Source organism: Pelophylax lessonae, assembly GCF_965119305.1.
Source record: "Pelophylax lessonae genome assembly, chromosome: 2".
In the NCBI taxonomy this organism is placed as follows: Eukaryota; Metazoa; Chordata; class Amphibia; order Anura; family Ranidae; genus Pelophylax; species Pelophylax lessonae.
The window spans coordinates 484915304-484941039 of record NC_138769.1 but is presented as its reverse complement, the minus strand read 5'-3'; the positions used below and the strand labels follow the sequence as shown (position 1 = coordinate 484941039).

Below are 25736 nucleotides of genomic sequence, written 5' to 3'. Positions count from 1 at the left end.
TTCAATCCTACATTAGACAGATAGTAACAAATCTGCTCTTATTGCCTTTGTTTATTTCCTAATTCATGTTTGTTTGTTCCTACAGGATTGTCACAATGGGACTAGGATTTCTCGTCATACCTTTTCTCCCTGCCAGTAATTTATTTTTCAGAGTCGGATTTGCTGTTGCTGAACGGGTTCTTTATCTGCCCAGTGTTGGTTACTGTATGTTGCTTACTTATGGCTACAGTAGAGTCTGTAGACAATATATTAAAAAGGTAGGACTTCTAAAGCCATAGTTTCATGATAAAAAGGACACATTTTCAGAATTGTTGCTGATAATCAATTTATTTTATTGCAAAGTGCAAGTAGGAAATTTAAAATGATCAGCAACCCCTAGCAACCATATTTCTGTTGTTAGGTCAGATATTCGGCAGTGGCTAAGTGCACATTTCCCTTTTCCTATTTGAAATATCCTGATTATCTGTTCTGGACTTTACATGTTCACACACCAAACCCCATCCAGTACTCTTGCTTTAAGTATTCATATTATGTTAAAGTGGTTTTAAAGGCTCAAGGTTTATTACCTTCACGCATTCTATGCATGAAGGTAAATAACCTTCTCTGTGCAGAAGCCCTCCCTAATACTTAACAGCACTGTGCAGGAGAGCCTCTGCTCTCTGGGGACTTTCCCTCCTCATTGGCTGAGACAGTAGCAGGAGCCATTGTCTCAACTGAGACAAAAAAGCCCTGTTAGTCTTTATATTTATAATTATAATTTAATATTATTTAATAATAAAGATTTAATTTATAATTAATTATATTTATAATTTACTGTATATAAACCTGTGTGGGAAGAGAAGAAAGCTTTATCTTTTCTGTTGGGGTTGTTCTTATAACAAATCAATCTATTCCACTCCATTTGTTTTGAGTAAGTTTGCTAAGGCGAGAGCCATAAGAGCCCAGTCCCGGTGCTAGAAGGGCTGTGCAGTATGCTCCCAGCAGAACCTCAGGTACGCATATATTCACACAGCAGATCACATGGCAATTGTGTATAATGAATGGCTTCCATTCATAGCCATTCAGTATGTACTATTGTGTTGCTCTGTGTGATTGGTCACAGTGATCACATGGTACAGACAGGGCCAACAACAGTGCATTTGTACCATGTGGTAGCTGTGGCCAATCAAAAATTCACAGTAGCACACACACTGGATGAATGCATGTCCTTCATAAAAATAATTGCTTATAACAGTGATATTCACTGTTAAAAGCAATCATAGTGTGTAAAATATTATTATTTTTACATAATGTCACCAGTCCGTGTCCCTGATCATAGCCACACCAGTTATATGATGACACTGTACTGCACTGATAACAGTATGTGTAAAAAAAAAAAAGGGGGGGGGGGGGGGGGAAACAAATCTCTCTTTTGTTCATTAACAGGCACAGCTCCTGATCTTCTTAACCATTGGATTATACTTCCCCCTACAGAAGTAGGACACTAGACAGAAAAAAAAAGTCTGGCTGCAGCTATGGGCAGTCCGAGAGGGTATACTCCCTCTCTCTGCCATAGGTACTCAATTTTTTTTTCTGCCTAGTCAAGGGCCTAGTTCCTTGCTGGGATCTCTGGTCCTTGCAAATTTTTCTTTTTAGATAGCTTTTTTTTTTTTCTCCTGTGAGATCTACAATCAACTGCCGGACTGGGCGACGGGCTGGATAATCTAGATCCAGTGATCACCCCAGTCTGACCAGTAAGTGCATGCAGACTTCAGCTCCGCGCTAGGTCGTCCACCGGATGGGGGCTGGCCTACGAGTTAAACGCCTCACAAGGTTGCATACCACCGGGTCTCGGCCTGAGTTGCAACGTTCCTCCTGGCCGACAGTCACCCCATTTCGATGGTGAGGGGTCCAGTCTGGAGCGGTGCCCGTCTGGTTCCCGGTATGGTAAGTAACTGTCCTCCCTCTCCCCCTGGAAGGTTTTGGGGTGGACATGGGGACCCTACATGGGACGGTCAGACCGCCGGGTTCCCCTCCTTCCCTTCAAGGCACTCCCCCTTCATCTGTCCCCCCTCCCAATTATGCTGAGGTTGTGTGGCTGGTCTGGTCCACCTCCTGTGGTGGGGCAGGGTGCTATGCTGGTGATGGAGGTGGGGAGTAGCCCGTCAGCGAGCGGACAATCGGCGGGGGTGGGGGTTGTACCTGGTGGGAGCTCTTACCAGGGCCCCCGTCCTGCCTGGGCCTGTCCTTGAGGCCTAGGCATCCCTCCTGGGTGCCGCTATTTTCTTGTAGCCTGTGTACTCAATGCACGGCGGCCATGTTTGTGTAGTCCGGCAGCCATTTTGCAGTGGTTTTCCATTAAAAATAGCGGCGGTCATGACAGTGGAGCCCTATGGGCGGTGATTTCTGCAGTGGGAGCCCCTCCTCATCCCCTGGTGCTGACCCCTGGATCCTTTCGTTTCCTGATTGCCGTTTATATAGTACAGTTTCTCCAGGTGGCTGTGAAGCCTGGTTGCGGGGTGGTGAGTCTGGTGGGGTCCTCTACCTCTCTGCTGAGGATCGATTGGTGCTCTGTGACTGGCAACCAGGTGGTGCTGCCAGAGCGGTGGGGGGTTGTCCCTTTGCAGTGTGTTACACTTTTTTTTGTGGGATCCTCCTGGTGACTCATGGAGTCTTTGGAGCCCATTTCCCCACCTGATATCCTTTCTGGGGCTGCAGGGGCTCAAATCCTGAATCTAATTCGGCTACCGCAAACGTCGGTCACCCTGCTGGGTCTGCTGCGACAATGTGCCCTGAATCCGTGCCCTGAATCCTCAGATAGTTAGGATAATTCCTCCGCTTCTGCAACCGCGCATGAAAAGGCGCTGGTGGACGCACTGATTTGTATCTGCGACAGAGGCGCAGGTTTCCTTTTGCACTCACAAGCCATGCAGAGCGGCAAAACTGTTCCCTTTCCCCCTCCTATTTTGACAAAATTGTAACTAAATAGTGGAGACGACCAAAGTGCCCCCTTGGGGTACCTAAGCGAGTTGCTAGGCAATACCCCTATGAGGAGCCCCTTCTTAAGAAGTGGACCCACTGGTTTCCAGATTAAACATGGCAACCATAATTCTGATTGAAGAGTCCCCATCCTTTAAGGACCCACCTGACAGGAAGGTGGAGGCTGTGGCCCGCAATTTGTACACCCTTGCTGGTTCGGCACTGAGGCCGATATTCACCATTGCCCTGGTGTCCGACCCTGACTAAATGGGCTAAGCTTTTGCGCCGTGACCTGGAGGGGTAGTAGCTCCCCCGTTTTTGCTATGCCTGCGGACCAGCTAGTCTAGGGGCGGCAGTTTATCTGTGATGCCCCTTTGAACGTGTCTCCCCTAGGGACTTGGCTCTCTGTTTCGGCAGTGGTCCTTCGGCATGTCTTTTGACTCAAATGCTGGTCTGCGGACCAGACTTCTAAATAGGTCTGACTGATCTTACCTTTAAGGCGATTGCCTGTTTGGTGCTACCCTGGATGACATCATTAAAGGTCTCACAGGGGGCAAGAGTACCTTTTTCTTCCGCAAGCTACTAAGGGCAAGGACCCTCATAGATGTAGGCCCTCCTTCTCGGCTCAGTATTTTCGTCCCTCGGGGTCGACTGATAAGGGATCAAAGCCTTTCGGGGCCTCCTCTGGAGGATCCAAGTGAACTTGGTCTGGCAAGTCAAGAGCGGGCTTCTCCGGACCCGCGGACAAGGCTCCTTCAGCAGGAAGGTGCGCCCTCCCCCGTATCTGGGGTGGGGGGATGTCTTCGCTGGTTTCCAGACCCTTGGCCTTCCCTGGTACAAGACAAGTGGGTCCACAAGGTCATACAGTCTGGCTACAAGATCGAGTTTCGTTCTTACCCTCCGGTAAGGCTCTTCCTTCCAAAGCGCGACTGTCCCCGGTCCGCTTACAAGCTCTTTTTGGGGCGGTGCATGACCTTCAAAGGGAGATTGTCCCGGTTCCGACATTCTGAACATTTTCAGGGGTTTTTTCTCAAACCTGTTTAGTCCCCTGAAGGAAGGCAAGGTGCATCCAATTCTGGACCTCAAGGCGCTGAACTGCTTTGTGCGGCTGCAGAAGTTTAGAATGGAGTCTGTTTGCACGGTGGTGGCATCCTTGCATCAGGGGGATTTCCTTGCTTCTAGGACGCTATGATGGTGGCTTCCCTGCTTCTGGGATTTTCTCGCCTCCATTGACATCAAGGACGCTTACCTTCACATTCCAATATGTGTCGGTCACCAGTGCTTCCTCTGCTTTGCCGTGGGAGAGGAGCATTATCAGTTTGTGGCATTGCCCCTTGGTCTCGCCTCCGCTCCTCGGGTCTTCGCGAATATGTTGGCTCCGGTGCTAGCATTGTTACGCCAATGGGGGATGATCGTACTGGTCTACTTGGATGACCCTCTGCGAGCAGAGTCTCCTACTGCTCCGTTGGAAAACCTGGAAATCACCATACGACCTTTGAGGGAGTTTGGCTGGATTCTGAATTTTCAGAAGTCTGCTCTGGTTCCGTTCACAAAGCTGGACTATCTGGGTCTGACTCTGGACTCGGCTTTAGCCAGAGTGCTCCTTCCTCTGTACAAACTCCAGAAACTGCAGGCTGCAATTTGTCTCCTGCTGTCCAGCAGATGGTCAGATTTGCATGCAGGTGCTGGGACCCGATGGTTTCTACCTTCGAGGCGGTTCTGTTTCCACAGTTCCATACGAGGTTCCTGCAAGGGAGATTCTGACCAAATGGGACAAGATTCACCAGTCTCTGGACAATCAGATCTGGCTGAGCTGGGGAACGAAAGAGTCCCTGATATGGTGGCTTCGTTCTCCAGCGCTTCGGCTGGTCAAAATCGTTCCTCCCCCTTGTTTTGGACAGTGGTCACCATGTATGCCAGCCTGTCCGGCTCGGAAGACGTCCTCGGCAAAAATTCTGCTCAGGTGATCTGGACAATGAAAGAGTCCAGACTACCGATCAATGCCTTGGAACTCTGAGCGATTTAGATTGTGCCTGGAACATTGGACGGATCGTCTTCAGGGATGTCCTGTGCGCATTCAATTGGACAATGCCACGGCCGTGGCTTATGTCAATCACCAGGGGGACACAAGAAGTTTCTTGGCTCTGGAGGTAGTCGGCATTCTAAGATGGGCAGAACCGTTCGTTCCAGCCCTCTCCGCCGTACAAATTGGCAAGCGGATTACCTCAGTCGGCAGGCCTTGGACCAAGGGGAGTGGTCCCTTCATCCGGAGAGTTTTGTCAGTTGTGCCTCCGGTGGGGCATCCCCGAAGTGGATCTGTTGGCATCTGGTGGCTTAACAGAAAGGTGCAGAAGTTTGTGGCTCAGTCACAGGATCCTCTGGCGTACGCTAACAAATGCGCTGGTGGCTCCATGGGGTCAGTATCGTCTGATTTACGCCTTCCCTCCTCTCAAGCTTCTGCCAAGACTTCTAAACAGGATTGAGGCAGAAAGGAATTCTGGTCATCTTAGTGGCCCCGGACTGGCCTTGCTGGGCTTGGTACGCTGATCTGTTACGGCTGGTCACCGACATTCCTTGAAAGCTTCCTCTCAGGGAGAATCTGCTATCCTAAGGGCCAATCTTCCATACTGCTTTACAGTCGCTGGCTCTGATGGTTTGACAGTTGAACGCCAGGTGCGGATGGATAGAAGTTTTGTCTGAGTCAGTGATTCCAACGCTGTTAAAAGCTAGGAAATCTACTTCTAGGAAGATGTACCATCTTATGTGGAAGATGTACATTGCGTGGTGTGAGTCTCTTGGGGTTTATCCTCGCTCTTTTTCGGTTGCTCGGGTCTTGACCTTCCTTCAATGGGGGATTGAGCATAAACTGGCCTTGAGTACTATCAAGGGTCAGGTGTCGACCTTGTTTTTTTTTTTTTTTCAAACGGCCCTTGGCTACATACTCCCTGGTATGTACTTTTCTTTAGGGAGTTAGGCACTTGACCCCTCCAGTGCAGTTTCTGTTGCCGCCTTGGGACCTCCATTTGGTGCTCTGTCTTCCAAAATTCTCCTTTTGAGAATCTTCGGGGGGATTCCCCTGCTTACGCTCTGCCCGCAGGGTGTCGGAATTAGCGGCGTTACGCTGTCCACCTTTCTTGGTTCACAGAGATAAGGTGGTTTTTCGCCTCTGTATGTCGTTCCTTCCTCAGGCTCTCTGATTTTCATTTAAATGAAGACATTGTGTTGCCTTCCCTGTGTCCCAGGCCAAAACATCCAAAGGAAATTGCTTTGCATGCCTTGGATGTGGTCTGGGCAATTAGGGTGTACCTGGCAGCTACAGAGTCTTTTAGGAAGTCAGACTCCCTATTTGTGCTCACGGATGGGCCTCGGAAAGGGTTGTCCACTTCCTCTGTGACTATTTCCAGATTGATCAGACAGACAGTGGTTCAGGTCTTTTCCATCCAGAGTCGGGTTCTTCCTTTCCCTGTCAAGGCGCATTCTACTCGGGCGCTCAGTGCCTCCTGGGCCTTTCGTCATCAGGCGTCAGTGACACAGGTTTGCAAGACAGCCTCCTGGTTGTTGGTGCACACTTTCACAAAGTTCTATAAAGTGGATGTGGTGGCACCTGCGGATGCTGCCTTTGCCTGCAAGGTTTTTACCGGCTGCGGTTTAGAGGACCTGGTCCTCTTTGAGGGTGTATTGTTTTGTTCAGGTGAGCTCCAGTTGTTTTGTGTAAGCTCCTGTTTACCTGGTTGGCTATAGTTAGCCTTGGGAGTTTTTTCTTCGCTGTTCCCACCCCTCATATTTAACACTGATTTGGGAAGTCCCAATGGTTAAGACGTTCACGAGCTTTGTCTGTCAATGAACGAAAGCCAAAATGGGATTTCTGACTTACAGTAAAATCCATTTCTCTGATGTTCATTGACGGACACAGAACCCACCCCTCTGTGGGGTTGTAATTCTTACACTGCTTGTAACAAAACTGAGTACCTATAGCAGAGAGAGGGAGTATACCCCCTGGGACTGCTCATAAGCGTAGCCAGACTTTTTTTTTTCTGCCTAGTGTCCTACTCCTGTAGAGGGCAGTATAACCCAATGGTTAAGAGGATCAGGAGCTGTGTCCGTAAAGGAACATCAGAGAAATGGATTTTACGGTAAGTCAAAAATCCCATTTTCTTCATTGTTAAAAAAATTGTGACAAGCTACAACTTACTACAATTAAAACTCCCCATGCCTCTTACTAAATACAATGGACTAAATACTTTCCAAAAAGGGGGAATTTGAGGGGGAATTTGTACTGTCCTGGCATTTTCCAGCCTGAAGAAATTAGGTAGGCCACCATAACATCTAGATTACCCGATTTTTCAAATGTATACTGCATATACCATAGCATAGTTTGTTGACTCTCTAACTTTTCTACAAACTAAATAATTTACACTACAGCCTACTAAGCAAAGCCACGGGACCCTTGAAAACACAGTCTGGCAATTTGGCCTCCACCTATAAACGAAGGAGCAATCTTGAAGCAGTATATTATACTCAAAAAAAAAAATGTAAATATATTGCAGCTTACCAATCATTATTTATTTATTTTTTTAATCAGGCTTTTTTTTTTCCCTCTGCTTTCACCTGGTGATCTGCCCAGCAACACACCTCTTGTAGGAGGAAAGAGCACAGGGTACCCCTTTGAACAGCAGTATTGTCAGGCTGGGCAGAGGGGAGTGTTGGGTGGACTAACAACTTGAACGCAAACCCCAGCTTAAAACTTTTTAAGCAGTTAGAGCAGTTTTTTTCCATTTTGGTATAAGGGTTTTACATTAATTTAAAGAATTATCATTTATAAGTACTCCCCTGCTAGTGTTTATTGGTTTGTCTCATCTCTGTAACTGATGCATTCTGCTGGAGAGCTTGTTCTTTTGGAAAACAGACTTACTGGCAGATCACCAGATGAAAATAGAATAAAGCCTAAAAAAGAAAACAAATGCAGTTATCACATCTTAGAACTGGTAATCTGCAATATAATAAATGTTTGCTTCTAGGTTTAATACCACTAATCATAATGCCTAACATTTGGCTTTTAGCATGCCATTGAAGGTGCAAATCAAAATCTTTTGTTCTCTGAGAAACAGGAGACAGTCTTGACAATCTTGGAAATTCAAACTAAGCCCATATGTCTTAATTATCCCATGAAAGTACAGTACCTCACAAAAGTGAGTACACCCCTCACATTTTTGTGAATCTTTTATTATATCTTTATTATATCTTTGTCTATGACAACACTGAAGAAATGAAACTTTGCTACAATGTAATGTAGTGAGTGTACAGCTTGTAAAACATTGTCAATTTGCTGTCCTCTCAAAATAACTCAACACACTTAATGTCTAAACCGCTGGCAACAAAAGTGAATATACCCCTATGTGAAAATGTCCAAATTGGACTAAATTAGCCATTTTCCCCTTGCTGGTGTCATGCGACTCATGTAGTAGTGTTACAAAGTCTCAGGTGTGAATGGGGAGCAGGTGTGTTAAATTTGGTGTTATCGCTCTAACTCCTACTGGTCACTGGAAGGTCAAAATGGCACCTCATGGCAAAGAATTCTCTGAGGATCTGAAAAAAATAATTGTTGTTCTACATCAAGATGGCCTAGGCTATAAGAAGATTGCCAAGACCCTGAAACTGAGCTGCAGCACGGTGGCCAAGACCATACAGCAGTTTACCAGGACAGGTTACCCTCAGAACATGCCTCACCATGGTCGACCAAAGAAGTTGAGTGCACGTGCTCAGGGTCATATCCAGAGGTTGTCTTTGGGAAACAGATGTATGAGTGCTGCCAACATTGTTAAAGGGGTGGGAGGGTCAGCCTGTCAGTGCTCAGAACATATGCCGCACACTGCATCAAATCAGTATGCATGGCTGTCGTCCCAGAAGGAAGCCTCTTCTAAAGACGATGCACAAGAAAGCCCCCATTTTGCTGAAGACAAGCCGACTAAAGACATGGATTACTGGAACCATGTCCTGTGGTCTGATGAGACCAAGATAAATTTATTTGGTTCAGATGGTGTCAAGCGTGTGTGGCGGCAACCAGGTGAGGAGTACAAAGACAAGTGTGTCTTGCCTACAGTCAAGCATGGTGGTGGGAGTGTCATGGTCTGGGGCTGCATGAGTGCTGTCGGCACTGGGGAGCTACAGTTCACTGAGGGAACCACGAATCCCAACATGTACTGTGACATACTGAAGCAGAGCATGATCCCCTCCCTTCGGAGGCTGGGCCGCAGGGCAGTATTCTAACATAATGACCCCAAACACAACTCCAAGATAACCGCTGCCTTGCTAAAGAAGCTGAGGGTAAAGATAATGGCCAAGCATGTCTCCAGACCTAAACCCTATTGAGCATCTGTGGGGCATCCTCAAGGTGGAGGAGCGCAAGGTCTCTAACATCCACCAGCTCTGTGATGCCATCATGGAGTGGAAGAGGACTCAAGTGGCAACCTGTGAAGCTCTGGTGTACTCCATGCCCAAGAAAGTTAAGGGAGTGCTGTAAAATAATGGTGCGCACATAAAATATTGACATTTGGGCCCAAATTGGACATTTTCGCTTAGGGGTGTACTACCTTTTGTTGCCAGTGGTTTAGACATTAATGGCTGTGTGTTGAGTTATTTTGAGGTGAAAGCAAATTTACCCCGGTATACAAGCTGTACACTCACTACTTTACATTGTAGCAAAGTGTAATTTCTTCATTTGTTGTCACATGAAAAGATATAAAAAAAATATTTACAAAAATGTGAGGGGTGTACTCACTTTTGTGAGATACTGTATATTGCATGCATTCCCGGCAAAAAAATATTTTATTGAGCAACGTAATTTTTTACGCTTATTGAAAAGGTATAAGGGATGACAACTATGCAAAGTCCTCCTTAGGAATGCATTGGTAGATGAGTGTAATTTCAAAATCTCATCCATGTATTATTATTATTATTAGAGCTTTAGGTAAGGAGGATGAAAGCTATTAAAGCAAAGCTTAACATATTGCAGACAATGACATGTCACAGCTTGCATTTATAATATTGCTAAGCAACCATGGCTTAACCAAACTAGTGTTTATTAACTGATTCTGACATAGGCCTGGTACTATGATGTATGTAGGCAGGGTAAGGAAATAAAGAACAGGGCATTACAGGGTGGACATAATGGAATTTCTAAAAACCATTTGTAAATGTACCAGTGGAGAAACCAAATAGTGCATAGGATCAAACAAATACTTAAAAGTGAAAGCTATTGGCTTAGCAAACATTTAAGGCTTGTCGCCATGTATACCTCTTTCAACAGAATACTGTGATTTAATTCCTGTAAAGGTGTGTGTGTGTGTGTGTTAAGGTTGGGTTCACATATGGTCATGGAGAGGTTAATATTAGATAGATATTATTTTGTAATCTTTGTGTATAAAAATAAAAAAACAAGACAGGTAGCAAAAATACCTAAAAAGTAATAAATAACTAAGATTTGGACTACATTTGTCTACTTTTAATATTAAAGTCTGAGATTTGTAATGACCGTACACTTATTTACGTGTCTCTCGAATATATTTGCCTTGTATAAAAGCTATGAAAACTATGCAGGAAACTTGGCGGTAAACATTCTTCCATTCAGAGCTTAGACTCAGTTGGATTACTAGGTGTTGCATCACACCCCAGGGTGCACTTTTACCACCACTTTCACCCAGAGCCCTTTTAAGGTACTAGGCACTTCCTTCCACCCGTTTGCAACAGGATGGTCAACACCTTGGCTACGGTTTAGTCTTTCCCTGGGACATGCTTCTTCCATTTCTTCACCCTACTCTGTAAATACCCTACAGGGGAATACTTTTACTAATACCACTGGTGGAAACTGGGTGCGAGGGGAACCCCCGGCAAAAAGTTCAGGTAAACTTTACGAAGGGTTTGCAGAACACTCAAGCTGTTCAGAGTGACGATGCTCCTGAAAAGATTTTCACTCCACTGACAATTATCCCTGAGCTATATCCAGTGGAAAAATAATTCACTATAAAGTGAACTGTTCTTGTAGTTAAAGCGGGGGAGAGGAGAACTTCCGCTCAGGGCGCCGCGGCGCTCCGAGCGGAAGTTGGAGCGGGTACCTGTCAAAACTAGGTACCCGCTCCCCCCCCCCCCACACTTTTGGGTGGAACTCCGCTTTAACCCTGCATTATCTGCTTTAACCTCTTGCCGACCAGGCTTTTTCTGGCACTTTTTGTTTACAAGTTAAAATCAGTATTTTTTGCTAGAAAATTACTTGTAACCCCCAAACATTATACTTTTTTTTTTTTTAAGCAGAGACCGTAGGACATTTAAATGGCGATCGGTGCAATTTTTTATGTCACACGGTATTTGCGCAGCGGTTTTACTCTTTCAAAAAACACACAATAGTTACCCTAATTTTTTTGTACAGTGTGAAAGATGTCACGCAATGGATACCTAGCATGTCACACTTTAGAAATTGTGCATGCTCATGGAATGGCGACAAACTACGATACTTACAAATCTATATAGGTGACACTTCAAATGCCTTTACAGGTTACCTGTTTAGAGTTACAAGAGGAAGTCTAGCGCTAGAATTATGGCTATACCTCACATGTGTAGTTCGAATACCGTTTACATATGTGTGAGCAAATTACGTATGCTCCTACGCGTGAGCATGGAGGGATGGAGGCATTTTGTGTTTTTCTTTTACTTTTTATTTTGACACCTTCCCTTTTTAGTGTTTTTTTTTTTTAGCACTTTTATTCCTTTTACATGGAATGTAAACACTCCTTGTAATAGAAATAGGCTGACAGATCTTATTTATGGAAGGATCTGGGGTCAAAAAGACCCAAAATTTCTTCTTTACCTTTTAAAAGCAAAAAATCAAAAACAGATCCCAAGACCTTAAAGTCGATCAAAGCGTGTTAAACAGCAGCCAGACGCACTGTCGGATCCTTTCTCGGGCAAACCAGTGGAATCTATAAGCCCGAGAAACATGGTGAAGGTGGGGGGAACGTCTCCTCCCGCCGCTACTGAAACCATTTCAGCAGCTCATGAGCCCCTTGGACCAGTTTCATGAGAAAGCCGACTGCCTACATCAAAAAGCGGTATCGGGTTAATGGCTGATATCTTCAGCCATAATCCCAATAAACCACTTGCAAACTGCAATGTGTATATATACAGTATCTCACAAACGTGAGTACACCCCTCACATTTTTGTAAATATTTTATTATACCTTTTCATGTGACAACACTGAAGAAATGACACTTTGCTACAATGTAAAGTAGTGAGTGTACAGCTTGTAATAATTCAACACACAGCTATTAATGTGTAAACCACTGGCAACAAAAGTGAGTACACCCCTAAATGAAAATATCCAAATTGGGCCCAATTAGCCATTTTCCATCCCCGGTGTCATGTGACTTGTTAGTTTTACAAGGTCTCAGGTGTGAATGGGGAGCAGATGTGTTAAATTTGGTATTATCACTCTCAATCTCTCATACTGGTCACTGGAAGTTCAACATGGCACCTCATGGTAAAGAACTCTCTGAGGATCTGAAAAATGAATTGTTGCTCTACATAAAGATCGCCTAGGCTGTAAAAACATTGCCAAAACCCTGAAACTGAGCTGCAGCATGGTGGCAAAGACCATACAGTGGTTTACCAGGACAGGTTCCACTCAGAACAGGCCTCGCCATGGTCGACCAAAGAAGTTGAGTGCACGTGCTCAGCATCATATTCGGAGGTTGTCTTTGGGAAATAGAGTGCTGCCAGCATTGCTACATAGGTAAAGGGGTAGGGGGACAGCATGTCAGTTCTCAGACCTTACGCCACACACTGCATCTTATTGGTCTGCATGGCTGTCGTCCCAGAAGGAAGCCTCTTCTACAGATGATGCACAAAGCCTGCAAACAGTTTGCTGAAGCCAAGCAGACTAAGGACATGGATTACTGGAACCATGTCCTGTGGTCTGGTGAGACCACGATACACGTATTTGGTTCAGATGATTTCAAGCGTGTGTCGCGGCAACCAGGTGAGGAGTACAAAGACTAGTGTGTCTTGCCTACAGTCAAGCATGGTGGTGGGAGTGTCATGGTCTGGGGCTGTATGAGTGCTGCCGACACTGGGGAGCTACAGTTCATTGAGGGAACCGTGAATGCCAACATGTACTGTGACATACTGAAGCAGAGCATGATCCCCTCCCTGGGCCGCAGCTCAGTATTCCAACATAACGACCCAAAACACACCTCCAAGATGACCACTGCCTTCCTAAAGAAGCTGAGGGTAAAGGTGATGACTGGCCAAGCATGTCTCCAGGTCTAAATCCTATTGAGCATCTGTGGGGCATCCTCAAACGGAAGGTGGAGGAGCGCAAGGTCTCTAACATCCACCAGCTCTGTAATTCTGTCATGGAGGAGTTGGAAGAGGACTCCCGTGGCAACCTGTAAAGCTCTGGTGAACTCCATTCCCAAGAGGGTTAGGACAGTGCTGGAAAATAATGGTGGCCACACAAAATATTGAGACTTTGGGCCCAAATTGGACATCATCACTTAGGGGTGTACTCACTTTTGTTGCCAGCTGTTTAGACAATAATAGCTGTGTGTTGAGTTTTTTGAGGGGACCGTATATGGTATACAAGCTGTACACTCTCTACTTTACATTGTACTGAGGTGTAATTTCTTCAGTGTTGTCACATGAAAAGATCTAATATATTTACAAAAATGTGAGGGGTGTACTCACTTTTGTGAGATACTGTATGTATTGCAGTTGGAAAGTAGTTAAACCTCTGCCTATAGAAGATGTTGTATCTTTTAAAGGTTCCAGAGAAAGAAAATTTAAGATGCTCATAAAAGCTCTCTTGCTGCAGTCTGATTTGTTAACCGCTTCCATACAGAGCAGTTAGACCCCCTTCCTGCCCAGACCAATTTTCAGCTTTCAGCACTCTCACACTTTGAATGACAATTGCTCAGTCATGCTACACTGTAACCAAACAAAATTTTTATCATTTTTTTCACACAAATAGAGCTTTCTTTTGGTGGTATTTGATCACAACTGGGGTTTTTTTTTCGTGATATAAGCAAAAAAAGAGCAAATATTTTGCAAAAAAAAACACTTTTTTTTAGTTTCTATTATAAAATTTTGCAAAAAATTAATTTTTCTTCATACATTTGGGCCAAAATTTATACTGCTACATATCTCTGGTAAAATTAACCCAAATTAGTGTATATTATTTAGTCTGTGTGAAAGTTATTGAGTCTAGAAGCTATGGTACCAATTACTGAAAATTGATCACACCAGATGTACTGATGGCCTATCTCCTTTCTTGAGGCCCTGAAATGTCAGGACAGTACAAATACCCCCCAAATGACCCCTTTTTGTAAAGTAGACAGTCCAAGGTATTTAGTAAGAGGCATGGTGAGTTTTTTGAAGTTATAATTTTTTCCCACAATTCTTGGGAAAATGAAGAAAAAAATGTTTTTTTCTTTTTTTTTCCCAAAACGTTGTCAATTTATAAGCTATTTCTAACACATAGCATGTACACACCAAAAATTACACCCCAAAATTCATTCCGCTACTCCTTCTGAGTATGGTGATACCACATGTGTGAGACTTTTACACAGCCTGGCCACAAAAAGAGACTCCACGTCCAAGTAGCACCATAAGGCGTTTTAGGAGCATAAATACACATAAAACTTTCTTACTACCTATTACACTTTTCAAGGCCCTAGAGCACCAATACAATGGAAAAGTCCACAAAATGACCCCATTTTGGAAAGCAAACACTCCAACGTATATTCTATGAGGCATTATGGGTCCTTTGAACATGTCATTTTTTTTCCACAAGTTTTTGGAAAATGTGGGAAAAAAATAAAAACCTTTTTTTTTTTTACACAAAGTTGTCAATTTATAGGATATTCCTAACACATAGCATGTACATAGCAAAAATGACACCCCAAAATACATTCTGCCACTCCTCCTGAGTATGGCAATACCACATGTGTGAGACTTTTTCACAGCCTAGCCATATAGAGGGGCCCAACATCCAAGGAGCATCATTATGCATCCTAGCCACTTGCCTATGCCTATTTTTGACATTTGGTGTTTACAAGCTAAAATCAGTTGTTTTTGTTAGAAAACTACTTAGAACCCCAAAACATTATATATTTTTTTAGCAGAGACCCTAGAGAATAAAATGGAGATTATTGCAATATTTTTTATCACACCGTATTTGCGCAGCGGTCTTCCAAACGCAATTTTTTGGGAAAAAATTCACTTTTTTGAATTAAAAAAATAAGAAACCAGTAAAGTTAGCCCAATTGTTTTCCATAATGTGAAAGATAATGTTACGCTGAGTAAATAGATACCCAACATGTCATGCTTCAAAATTGCGCACGCTCACAGAATGGTGACAAACTTTGGTACTTAAAAATCCCCATAGGCGACATTTTAAAAATTTCTACAGGTTGCTATCTTAGAGTTACAGAGGTCTAGGGCTCAAATTATTGCTCTTGCTCTAACGATCGCGACGATACCTCACATGTGTAGTTTGAACACTGTTTACATATGTGGGCGGGGTTTCCTTATGCGTTCGCTTCTGCGCGCGAGCTCGCGGGGACAGGGCGCTTTAAATTTTTTTTTTTTTTACTATTTATTTTATTTTTTATTTTTACACTGTTTTTTTTTTTTAAAAAAAAAAATCATTTTTATTTCTATTACAAGAAATGTAAACAAGCAAAAACAAGAAAAAGGCACGACAGGACCTCTTTTTTGTGAGATCTGGGGTCAAAAAGTCCTCAGATCTCACAAGTACACTAAAAGATAGAAAAAAATAAAAATAAAATGAAAAAAAAAAGGGACCTTTAAACTGGTTGCTAGGCAACGACGATTGCCGTAGCTCCGGTCCTCCAAGACCATAGAGTCGAGTGAGGGCAAGCTTGCCCTCACTCCTCGACATCCTGTCTGTGAGGATCTGGGACCGGATCGTTTTCCCCGCTGCCGGCGGGTCCGGTAAGCGGGGAAAAGGACCAGAATGCGGCGGGAGGGGGGGGGGGCACCTCTTCCGCCACCCCGGAAGGGTGATCCCGTGGCGAATCCGCCGCTGGGACCACCCTTATCGGAAAGTCAACCGTCCACCGTTTAAAAAAATACCAGGGTTATGGCAGCTATCTGCTGCCATAACACCGGTATTTAGGTTTAAACGGAGGACGTATATAAACCTTTTTGGACTTCGACATGGTGGCTGTATGAAGGGTGACAGGTACTCGGGTACTTTGCTGGGCAGGTGACAGGTACTCTGGTACTGATGAGCAAGTGGCAGGTACTCGAGTACTCCGATAGGCAGGTGACAGGTACTCGGGTACTCTTATGGGCAGGTGATAGGTACTGATGAGTAGTACTGATAGGTGATACTAATACTGTACTGATGGGTACGGATGATCAGTACTGATACTGATAGGTGATAGGTACTGATGGGTACTGATGAGTAGTGATGGGTACTGATGAGCAGGTGGCAAGTACTCGGGTACTTCAGGTGTCAGGTACTCTGATGAGCAGGTGGAAGGTACTCGGGTACTCTGATGGGTAGGTGACAGGTACTCGGGTACTCCGATGACGGGTATTTGGGTACTCCGGTGACGAGTACTCAAAGTACCCGAGTACCTGTCATCAGAGTACCGAGTACCCGTCATCAGAGTACCCGAGTACCTGTCACCAGCCCATCAGAGTACCTGTCACCAGCCCATCAGAGTACCCGAGTACCTGTCATCAGAGTACCTGATGGGCTGGTGACAGGTACTCGGGTACTTTGATGGGCTAGTGACAGGTGCTTTTTATTGGGGGGGGGGGCAATCAGTGTGGTTGGGGTGCACTGTACTTGGTAACTAGCTGTTACCACAATCTCCTCCTCACACAGGATCAGTGTGTGAGGAGGAGAACACGGTGACAGCTAGTTACCGTGTTCTCTGATGACATTTGTGACCAGCTGTGATTGGACACAGCCGGTCACGTGGTAAAGAGCCAATTTCATTGGCTCTTTACCTAGATCGGGGATGGGCTCTGTCCGAGGGAAGAGCCTCGACCCCGATCGCCGCGCTGCGCGCCCCCGGGGGCGCACGGTAGCGGGGAGATCCGGGCGCCGTCATATGACGGCGGCCCGGATCGGTAAAGGAATGTTGCCGACATCCTTTTACAATGACTCGGGGGTTAAACTGCAGGTAATTGGACAATAAACAGAAGTAATGTTTAAGTTCTGGCAGAAAAATTACAAACTTTGCCTTTCACTCTACCTATGGGTTTAATCAGTGGTTTCCAAAGGGTACAAAATAGCGTTTCAAACTTTACCAAATTTCTTCTATCAAACCAGCCAAAATCTACCAGAGGCATGGCATATTTGCAGAATGCCCTAAACCATCTTTTTTTTCCAATGCACCAGTGTTCATTTCTTCAATTTTAATCAGCAGCCTTTTTACAGTGACGAAAACTAACAAAGTATACCACCTTTTCATTAATGAACAAAAACTAAACAGAAATGTGAGGGAGGGACATTTTACCCTCGTGAACCTCCGTTTTTCACGGAGCTCCATGCTTAGCAGTTAGCACTGTGCAGAATCAAAGGCCTCCTCAAAACGACTGTCCAGCGCAGCACTGTGCATTACAGGCCTCCCGAAGAGAGTCCCAACTGACGACCATTCAGAGCAAAGCACTGTGAGGGTGTACATTTACAGGCCTTTCCCTAGACCACCATCCAGAGCACTGTGTGCAAAACATTGCTCTTACCACTGACATCCAGAGCACTACTGTGCCTTACAGGCCTCCCCTCAGACCATCATCCAGCACTGTGCAGCATTACAGGCCTCTCAGATTACCATCCCAAAACACTGTGCTGTATTTCAGGCCTCCCTTGAAACCACCATCCAGAGCACTGTGCAGCATTACAGGCCTCCTCAGACCATCCAAGATGATATAATACGTTTGGAAATTCTAGAGAAATGCTTAAATAATACATTACAATTTAACTTAACCCATTAGATTTTAGTCGACTAAATTGATTTTTAGAACATCTTGCATTAGTAGACATTGAATATGCGTACCTGCACATTCCCATTTACCCACCTCATCAGCACATTTTGTGCTCTGCTGTAGGAGGCAAACATCTTCAATTTGTCTCATTTGCCATTTGGCCCATCCCCAGCTCCCAAAGTATTTACTAAGGTGCTTGCATCCCTGCTGTCCCTACTAAGAACTCAGGACGTTCAGGTTATAGGGTACTTAGAAAATCCCATTTTGAAGAATTCATCCTCATCAGATCTTTCTGGAAAGGTCCAGTCAACTGTTCAGATTCTTCAGGCTTTTGGCTGGATAATCAACTTTTCTCTGTCGCTCATTGACAGACGTAGTCCTCCTTGATTAATATCAACTCGGGTTATACTGCCCTCTACAGGAGTAGGACTAGACAGGAAAGAAAACGTTCTGGCCACACCCTAGGGGCAGTCCCAGAGGGTATATCCTCTCACTTCCTGCTACAGCAAATCAGTTTTTTTCTGTCTAGTTAGGAGTAAGGACCTAGATTCCTTGCTAGGATCTTCGGTCCTGGCAGGATTTTTTTAGAAATACTTTTTTTAGACAGCTTTTTTTCTCCAGTGTTCCTGTGAGATCTTCAAGCAAGTACGCTGAAACTGGGCGACGGGCTGGATGTTGAGATCCAGTGGTCACCCCAGTTCAGCCTACGAGCGCGTGCAGGCCATAGCTCCGCGCTGGGTCGGCCGCGACATAGTCCCACTGGACGGGGACTGACCCTGCGAGTTAAACGTCTCGCCTGGACGCCAATGACCAACAGAGTCACGGCGTCCGTATTGGTCGACAGCCCCCCCACCCCGGTGGAGAGGGGTTCTGTCAGGAGTTGGCGCCTGCCTGGTTCCGGTATGGTGAGTAGAAGGTTCCCCCTCTCCCCCTGTCGGGTTTGTTGGTGGACGCGGGCCCCTCTCTGGGATGGTCGGACACTAAGTTTCTGGGTCTCCCCTCTATCCTAGAACAGGTCACAGATCCCCCAATTTGAGTGTGATTTTTGTGAATAGAAACCAGGAGGCTTGGTTTGGGAGCTGACTATTTAAAGTCACTATATGACTGTAAGAGTGACTGAAGTCAGTGGCAGACTACTAAAAGGCATTACTATTGAGGTATCCTACCTGTCTAGTGTGTACACAGGCCGATGCCTATGCCTGAGTTACTGCAGCCACAGATCGCCATCCCTCCAGAAAGCCGGTCACTTCCACAGGCTGCACAGCCTCCTGCAGGCCGAGGACACCTCCCGCAGGCTGAGGCACTTCCGCAGGCCGCACAGGCCGAATGCACACATCCCGCAGGCCGCTGCTAACTTGCAAGCCGCCGCTATCCTACACAGGCCGCCGCCATTTTCCTGCAGATCGCAAGAGGCCGCCATATTGGCGTAGCCTCGTGTCTCCAGCATGGGGGCGGCCATGTTTGAGGTGACCAAACACCTCGTGGCGTGTTAAGGGGCGGAGTAAAGGGGCGGAGCCGCCTCCTTGGCCCAGGGAAAGCAAGCCAAAGACTTCCTGTCTGTAACAGACAGTGCTGGAAGCAGGTTGATAAGAAACTTCTGTGCATCAGGTGAGCCTTGGGGTCTCTCTCTCTCTGTTTTATTCTTGCAATTAATTTTTTTGTGTTTGCTGGCAAGTGTCTTGTTACATGAACCCTGCCACACATGTATCCCCACCTGATCCCCTCAGGGTGGCCGCAGGACCCTCCAGTACCCCACTTGTGATGATGCATTATTAGCAGTTTTGGAGTCTTTGGTATCCCGGGTGGAGGTAGCCTGTCAGGGGCGGGGGTCAAGAAGAGCGACCCCCGCCTACCCCTATGTCATCTGATACCTCAGATACGGATTCTGAGCTGGTCATTGCAGTCCCTTTTCTGGGGTGGTTGTCTCAGGTACGGTCTCCTCAGACAGTAAGGAGGACGCTTCTGCCTCCGCCATAGCACAAGAAGCGTTGGTGGAAGCACTAGTTGTGTCTGTCCGGGAAACCTTAAATCTTGAGGTTACACCGGCAGAGGTAGCTGAGACTCATATTCCTTTTTTGGTACTAGCAAGCCTACCAAAATGGTGAAGGGTTTCCCTTGCCCAAATAGGGTGGTCGTCCGTAAATGAGCCCTGCTATTTCCAAACGCATGGCTAGGCGCTATCATTTTGAGGAATCCCTCATTACAAAGATGGACGGTACCACCAATAGTGGACTCACCGATTTCCAGACTAAATAAAGCCACTGTTATCCCGTTGGATTGACAGAATGGGCCCCACCCATCTCTAGGGTGGGGGGACGTCTTCACTGGTTTCCGGATCCAGGGCTTTCCAGAATCCCGGATAAAGGGGTTCGCAAGGTCATATGGTCGGGATACAAGATCGAGTTTCGATCACTTCCACCGGTGCGATTCTTCCCTTCCAATAGTCGACATCCCCGGGTCGCTTAAAAGCTTTGCGGGGGACAGCTTGATACAACAAGCTGTGGTAGTTCCCATTCCTTGGAGGAGTTCTAGTCGAACTTGTTCACAATGCCCAGGAAAAAGGGCTAGGTGCGTCCAATTCTGGTCTTGGAAGAGATGGAGTCCATCCATACAGTGGTGGCCTCCCTGCATCAGGGGGATTTCCTGGCGTCCATAGACATTTAGGATGCCTATCCTTATATCCCCATCTTCGCAGGACATCAGCGTTTTCGTTGCTTTTCCCAAAGATCATCCCTGGTTCCCACCAGGAGACTGAACTATCTGGGCCTAATTTTGGATACATCCTGGAGTTTCTCCGCATGGAGAAACACTCTTGCCAAGAAGATTCAGTCAATGATTCGGATGTTGCTGTCCGTCAACTGGCTGGGATTGATGGTCGCCTCCTTAGAGGCAGTACCGTTTGCCCAGTCTCATACCCGAATTCTCCAAAGAGGAGATTCTTCTCATATGGAATCGGAATCCCGATTCCCTGGACAATCGGATCCGATTGAGTGAGCAGACCAGGGAGGCTCTGGTCTGGTGGCTTCGGTCTCCGATGCTCAGCCAGGGGAAGTCATTTCTTCTGATAAATTCCAAGTTACCGATAAATGTGTTGGAACAGAGAGCGATCAGACTTTGTCTGATTTACTGGACCGAGCAGCTCCAGGGCAGCCCGGTTCGGATCCAATTGGACTATGCCACGGTCATGACTTAGGTCGATCACCAAGGGGCACCAAGAGTGCCCTGGCGGCCATAGAAGTGGCCAACATTCTTATTGGGGGAACAGTTGTTCCAGTTCTCTCCGCGATATTTATCACGGGGGTGGACAGGCAGATTATTTCAGCCGTCAGATTCTGGATCAAGAGGAATAGTCTCTTCATCCAGAGGTATTTCACCAGCTGTCCCTTCATTGGGGCACCCCGGATATGGATCTGTTGGTAGGTTGGCTCAACAGGGCTCGCACCCGCGATCCTCTAGCGGACGCAGCAGACGCGCTGAACGGTCTGTAAAGGCAGTATCATCTACTATATGTCTTCCCCCCCTCTCAAATTGCTGCTGAGATTTCTCCGCAGGATAGAGGTGGAGGGAACTCCAGTTATCCTGGAAATTCCGAGCTGGCCTCGTCAAGCCGGGTACGCCGACTTGGACAGGCTAGTCGCGGACGCTCCTTGGACACTTCCTCTCAGGGAGGATCTGCGGTCTCAAGGACCGATCTTCCATCGTGCTTTACAGTCGCTGGTTTTAATGGCCTGGCTATTGAGACCCAGGTACTGAAGGACAGGGGATTGTCGGCTTCAGCTTCAGGGGTATGTGAGATGATTACAGCCACACACACCTACACAGGTTGAACTAGATGGACTATTGTCTTTATTCAACCTCACCTACTATGTAACTATGTAACTATGTAGTTATTCCTACTCTAATTAAAGCAAGGAAAGCGACTTTCAGCAAAGTCTATTATCGCACATGGAAGACTTATATCGCGTGGTGTGAATCTTTGGAATTTCCCCCACGTACCTATTCGGTGACCCGAATCTTGGCTTTTCTGCAAAAGGGGGTTGAGCAGAAACTATCCTTGAGCACTATCAAGGGTCAGGTTTCAGCATTAGCAATCTTCTTTCAGAAGCCTTGGGCTACTCATTCCTTGGTGTCCAGGGGGTGCGGCACTTGGCTCCGCCAGTGCGCGCGCCCTTACCGCCCTGGGATCTTAATTTGGTGTTTGTCGGTTCTTCAGAAACCTCCCTTTGAAAATATCAGGGAGATTCCCTTGCTTACATTATCCCAGAAGGTGGCCTTCTTGGTGGCTATCACTTCTGCACGCAGGGTGTCAGAACTGGCTGCATTATCATGCCATTCCCCATATCTAGTGGTTCATAGGGATAAGGTAGTTCTTCATCCGAAGCCATCCTTTCTTCCTAAGGTGGTTTCAGATTTTCATCTGAATGAAGATATTGTGCTACCTTCCTTGTGTCCTAAGCCCAATCATCCTCAGGAATATGCGTTGCATTCCTTGGATGTGGTTCGGGCAATCAGGGTATACCTGAAGACTACGGAATCGTTCCGTAAGACGGGATTCACTTTTTGTGATCACGGATGGCCCCAGAAAGGGGTTGCCTGCATCTGCCGCGACTATATCCAAATGGATTAGACAGACGGTGGTACAGGCTTATTCTATTAAGGGTCGGAATCCTCCGTTCCCTGTTAAGGCGCACTCCACTCGAGCGCTCAGTACTTCCTGGGTCTACCGCCATCAGGCGTCAGTGGTCCTGGTCGTCGGTTCATACCTTTACAAAATTTTATAAAGTTGATGTGATGGCATCGGCGGATGCCTCATTTGGCCGCAAGGTTTTGCAGGCCGCAATTTGAGGAGACCGGTGGTCTACCTCGAGGGTTTTTTTCCGTTGGAATTTCAGTTGAGTCTCATCGTGTGATTGATGAGCCTTTAAAACTTCTAGTTGGCATCGGTTGGGCCTTCTAGATTGGATTTTGATTTCCATTTTCCCACCCCTCATTTGTGGCACTGCTTTGGGACGTCCCGAGTTGATATTAATCAAGGAGGACTACGTCTGTCAATGAGCGACAGAGAAAAATGGATTTTTGTAAAATCTTACCGTAAAATCCTTTTCTCTTAAGCTCATTGACAGACGTAGTACCCGCCCCTCTGTTTTTGAGTTGGGTTGGGTTAAATTCTCTAAACACTGCTTTGTGACATAACTGATTTGCTGTAGCAGGAAGTGAGAGGATATACCCTCTGGGACTGCCCCTAGGGTGTGGCCAGAACGTTTTCTTTCCTGTCTAGTCCTACTCCTGTAGAGGGCAGTATAACCCAAGTTGATATTAATCAAGGAGGACTACGTCTGTCAATGAGCTTAAGAGAAAAGGATTTTACGGTAAGATTTTACAAAAATCAATTTTTAAACGTCTGCCCTCCTTCCTTCCCTTCATCTAGAATACCTAGGCCTAATTGTGGACATGGCCCAGGCAAAAGTTTTCCTCCTGGCAAACAAACTTGTCTCCCTAAAGATCACATGCTTGGACCTCAAGATCAAGCCTCGTTCAAGGCTGTTTCTTTCACTCAGTTCCACTCTAGGCCTCTTCCGCACAACATTCTGTTGGCCTGGAGCAATCGCACTCCCTCTCGACCTTTCCATGGTTTGCTTCAGTCAAGCAAGGAAAACCTTAACTTGGTTGATTTTGAACTCAGCCTTGGAAATTGGAAAGTCTTTTTTTTTTTTTTTTCCTCCATGGTCAAGGGATTCCATGCTCGTTGAAGGTAATAATAGATACAACCTCACAGGTTGGGGTGGAATGTTGCAATCTCTGATGGTTCAGGGAACCTGTTCCCCCAAGGTAAGATCCTATCAACATCCTGGACCTCATAGCAATAACCTTAACTTTGCATTATTGGACCCCCCTCTACCCCAGGAACACTCATTCAGGGTGCAATCGGACAGTGCTACACCAGTGGCCTATATCAACTGGGGGGGTGCTAGGAGTCAAGTAGCCTTAAAGGAACTGGGCATGATTCTCCTCTGGGCAAAAAAAACTGCGTCCATCAATCTCTGCTGTTCACATTCTGGGAGTGGACAATTGACAGGCAGGTTTCCTCAGCCATCACCACATAGATCAGTGGGAGTGGCCTCTTCACCCCACACGTTCAATCTCACGTCAGAAATAGGGGGGCTTCAAGACATCCTGGCCTTCACAGCTCAGCAACAGGTTATCCTTCTTTGTGCCCAAAACCAAGGATCCTCTAGCACGGGAGTCAGATGCTCTGGTCATTTCCTGGACTCCATTTAGACTAATGTATGCCTTTCCTCTAATCTGGATCCCTTTCTCCATTGCTTTGCAATTATAGAGGAATTGAAATAAATTGATGTTTCTCTGTACTCCAAACAGGCGCGGGAGAACCTGGTACATGGACCTACTCAGACTTCTGGGAGATGACCCCTGACCTCATCCAAACAGGCCAGACCTGTTGTCTCAAGGCTGAAGACCCCCTACTCGATCCCGCTTCTCATTTACTGGCTTTGCCATGGCTGTTTGAATTCTAGCTCTTGAAGGACAGCGGTATATCTGACTGTTATTCACCACCTTATTCCGTGCCAGAAGAGCTACTTTATGAAAGTCATACTACCATACCTGGAAATATTTCCCTTGGTGTGAACAAAGGCTCTTCAACCTCATAAATTTCTTTATAGCTCATATTCTGGCCTTCGTACAGTTGTGGCTTAATCAGAAAGTTTGCCTTAAAGTGGTATTACAGCCGGAAAAAAAAATACTGTAGCTGCTGACTTTTAATATTAGGACACTTACCTGTCCTGGTGTCCAGCGATGTCGGCTCCGCAGCCGATGTTTCCATCGGCTGTTGGGTGCTGCCGCCGCCATTGCCGTTGAGGGAACCCGGCAGTAAAGTCTTACGGCTTCACGGGCAGGTCCCTAATGCGCATGCATGAAGCTCGCTGCACATTCGGATTAGCTCGGCGACGGGGGAAGGAGGAGGGGGCCAAACTTCCAAGGGACAGCGCCGCAGCGCCGTCTCCTGGAGGTTGGGAAGGGTACCTGTCAAAAACAGGTACCCGTCCCCCCCCCTCCCCCCTGAAAGGTGCCAAATGTGGCACTGGAGGGGGGGGGGGAGAAAGCAAATGAGCGGAAGTTCCACTTTTGGGTGGAACTCCGCTTTAAGTTCTTTTTTATATTTTAACACACCAAAAACAAATCGCCACACAGGTTGGAGGACAAAGACAAAAACAAAGGTATATTAATAATACAATAATATAGTAAATCATATAGAGACCTAAAAATAGGAAAACCACTTCTAGTCCACCTATTTAGAACATATAGCACTAAATTAATGCATAGAGTTTCCCAGATAAATGTTTTTCATAAGAGAGTCTTGAGGCCTCTTCAGATGCAGCCTTTCAGTGGCACTCTTAAGTTGAAGTTGGGTCACTGATCCTTGACTGTTTTTTTTTTTGTCGGGCCTGTTCGCACTTTTCTGTTTTTCTTGTTGCCTGCCCCTCTGATTCATTGTTTGGGGACATTCCAGGCTCTATGAATATCCACCTTGTGCCCTATATAGTATGATTACATCTAAGTCAAATCTCCTATTATCTTCAATTCCTTTTTTGGAATACAGTACAGGACACAGACCACTCTCGCCTCCTATTCCTGTGTTACTCTGAATCACTTGCAAAAAACCTAAGGTCTCAGAGCTAGGTAGGGGGAGACCCGTGGATGTGGTGTACCTGGATTTTGCTAAGGCGTTTGATACAGTTCCCCACAA

General features: G+C 46.1%; 1 protein-coding gene across 2 annotated transcripts in view; it reads left to right on the top strand.

Annotated features, from left to right (window-relative positions):
- The window catches only part of TMTC4 (transmembrane O-mannosyltransferase targeting cadherins 4), a 275325-nt gene that overhangs the window by 116668 nt on the left and 132921 nt on the right, over nucleotides 1-25736 (top strand). For both annotated transcript variants that reach the window (XM_082248518.1, XM_082248519.1), the window contains one exon: nucleotides 86-257. In XM_082248518.1, coding sequence (XP_082104644.1) covers nucleotides 86-257 — 172 coding nt within the window. The remainder of the gene's footprint in view (nucleotides 1-85; nucleotides 258-25736) is intronic.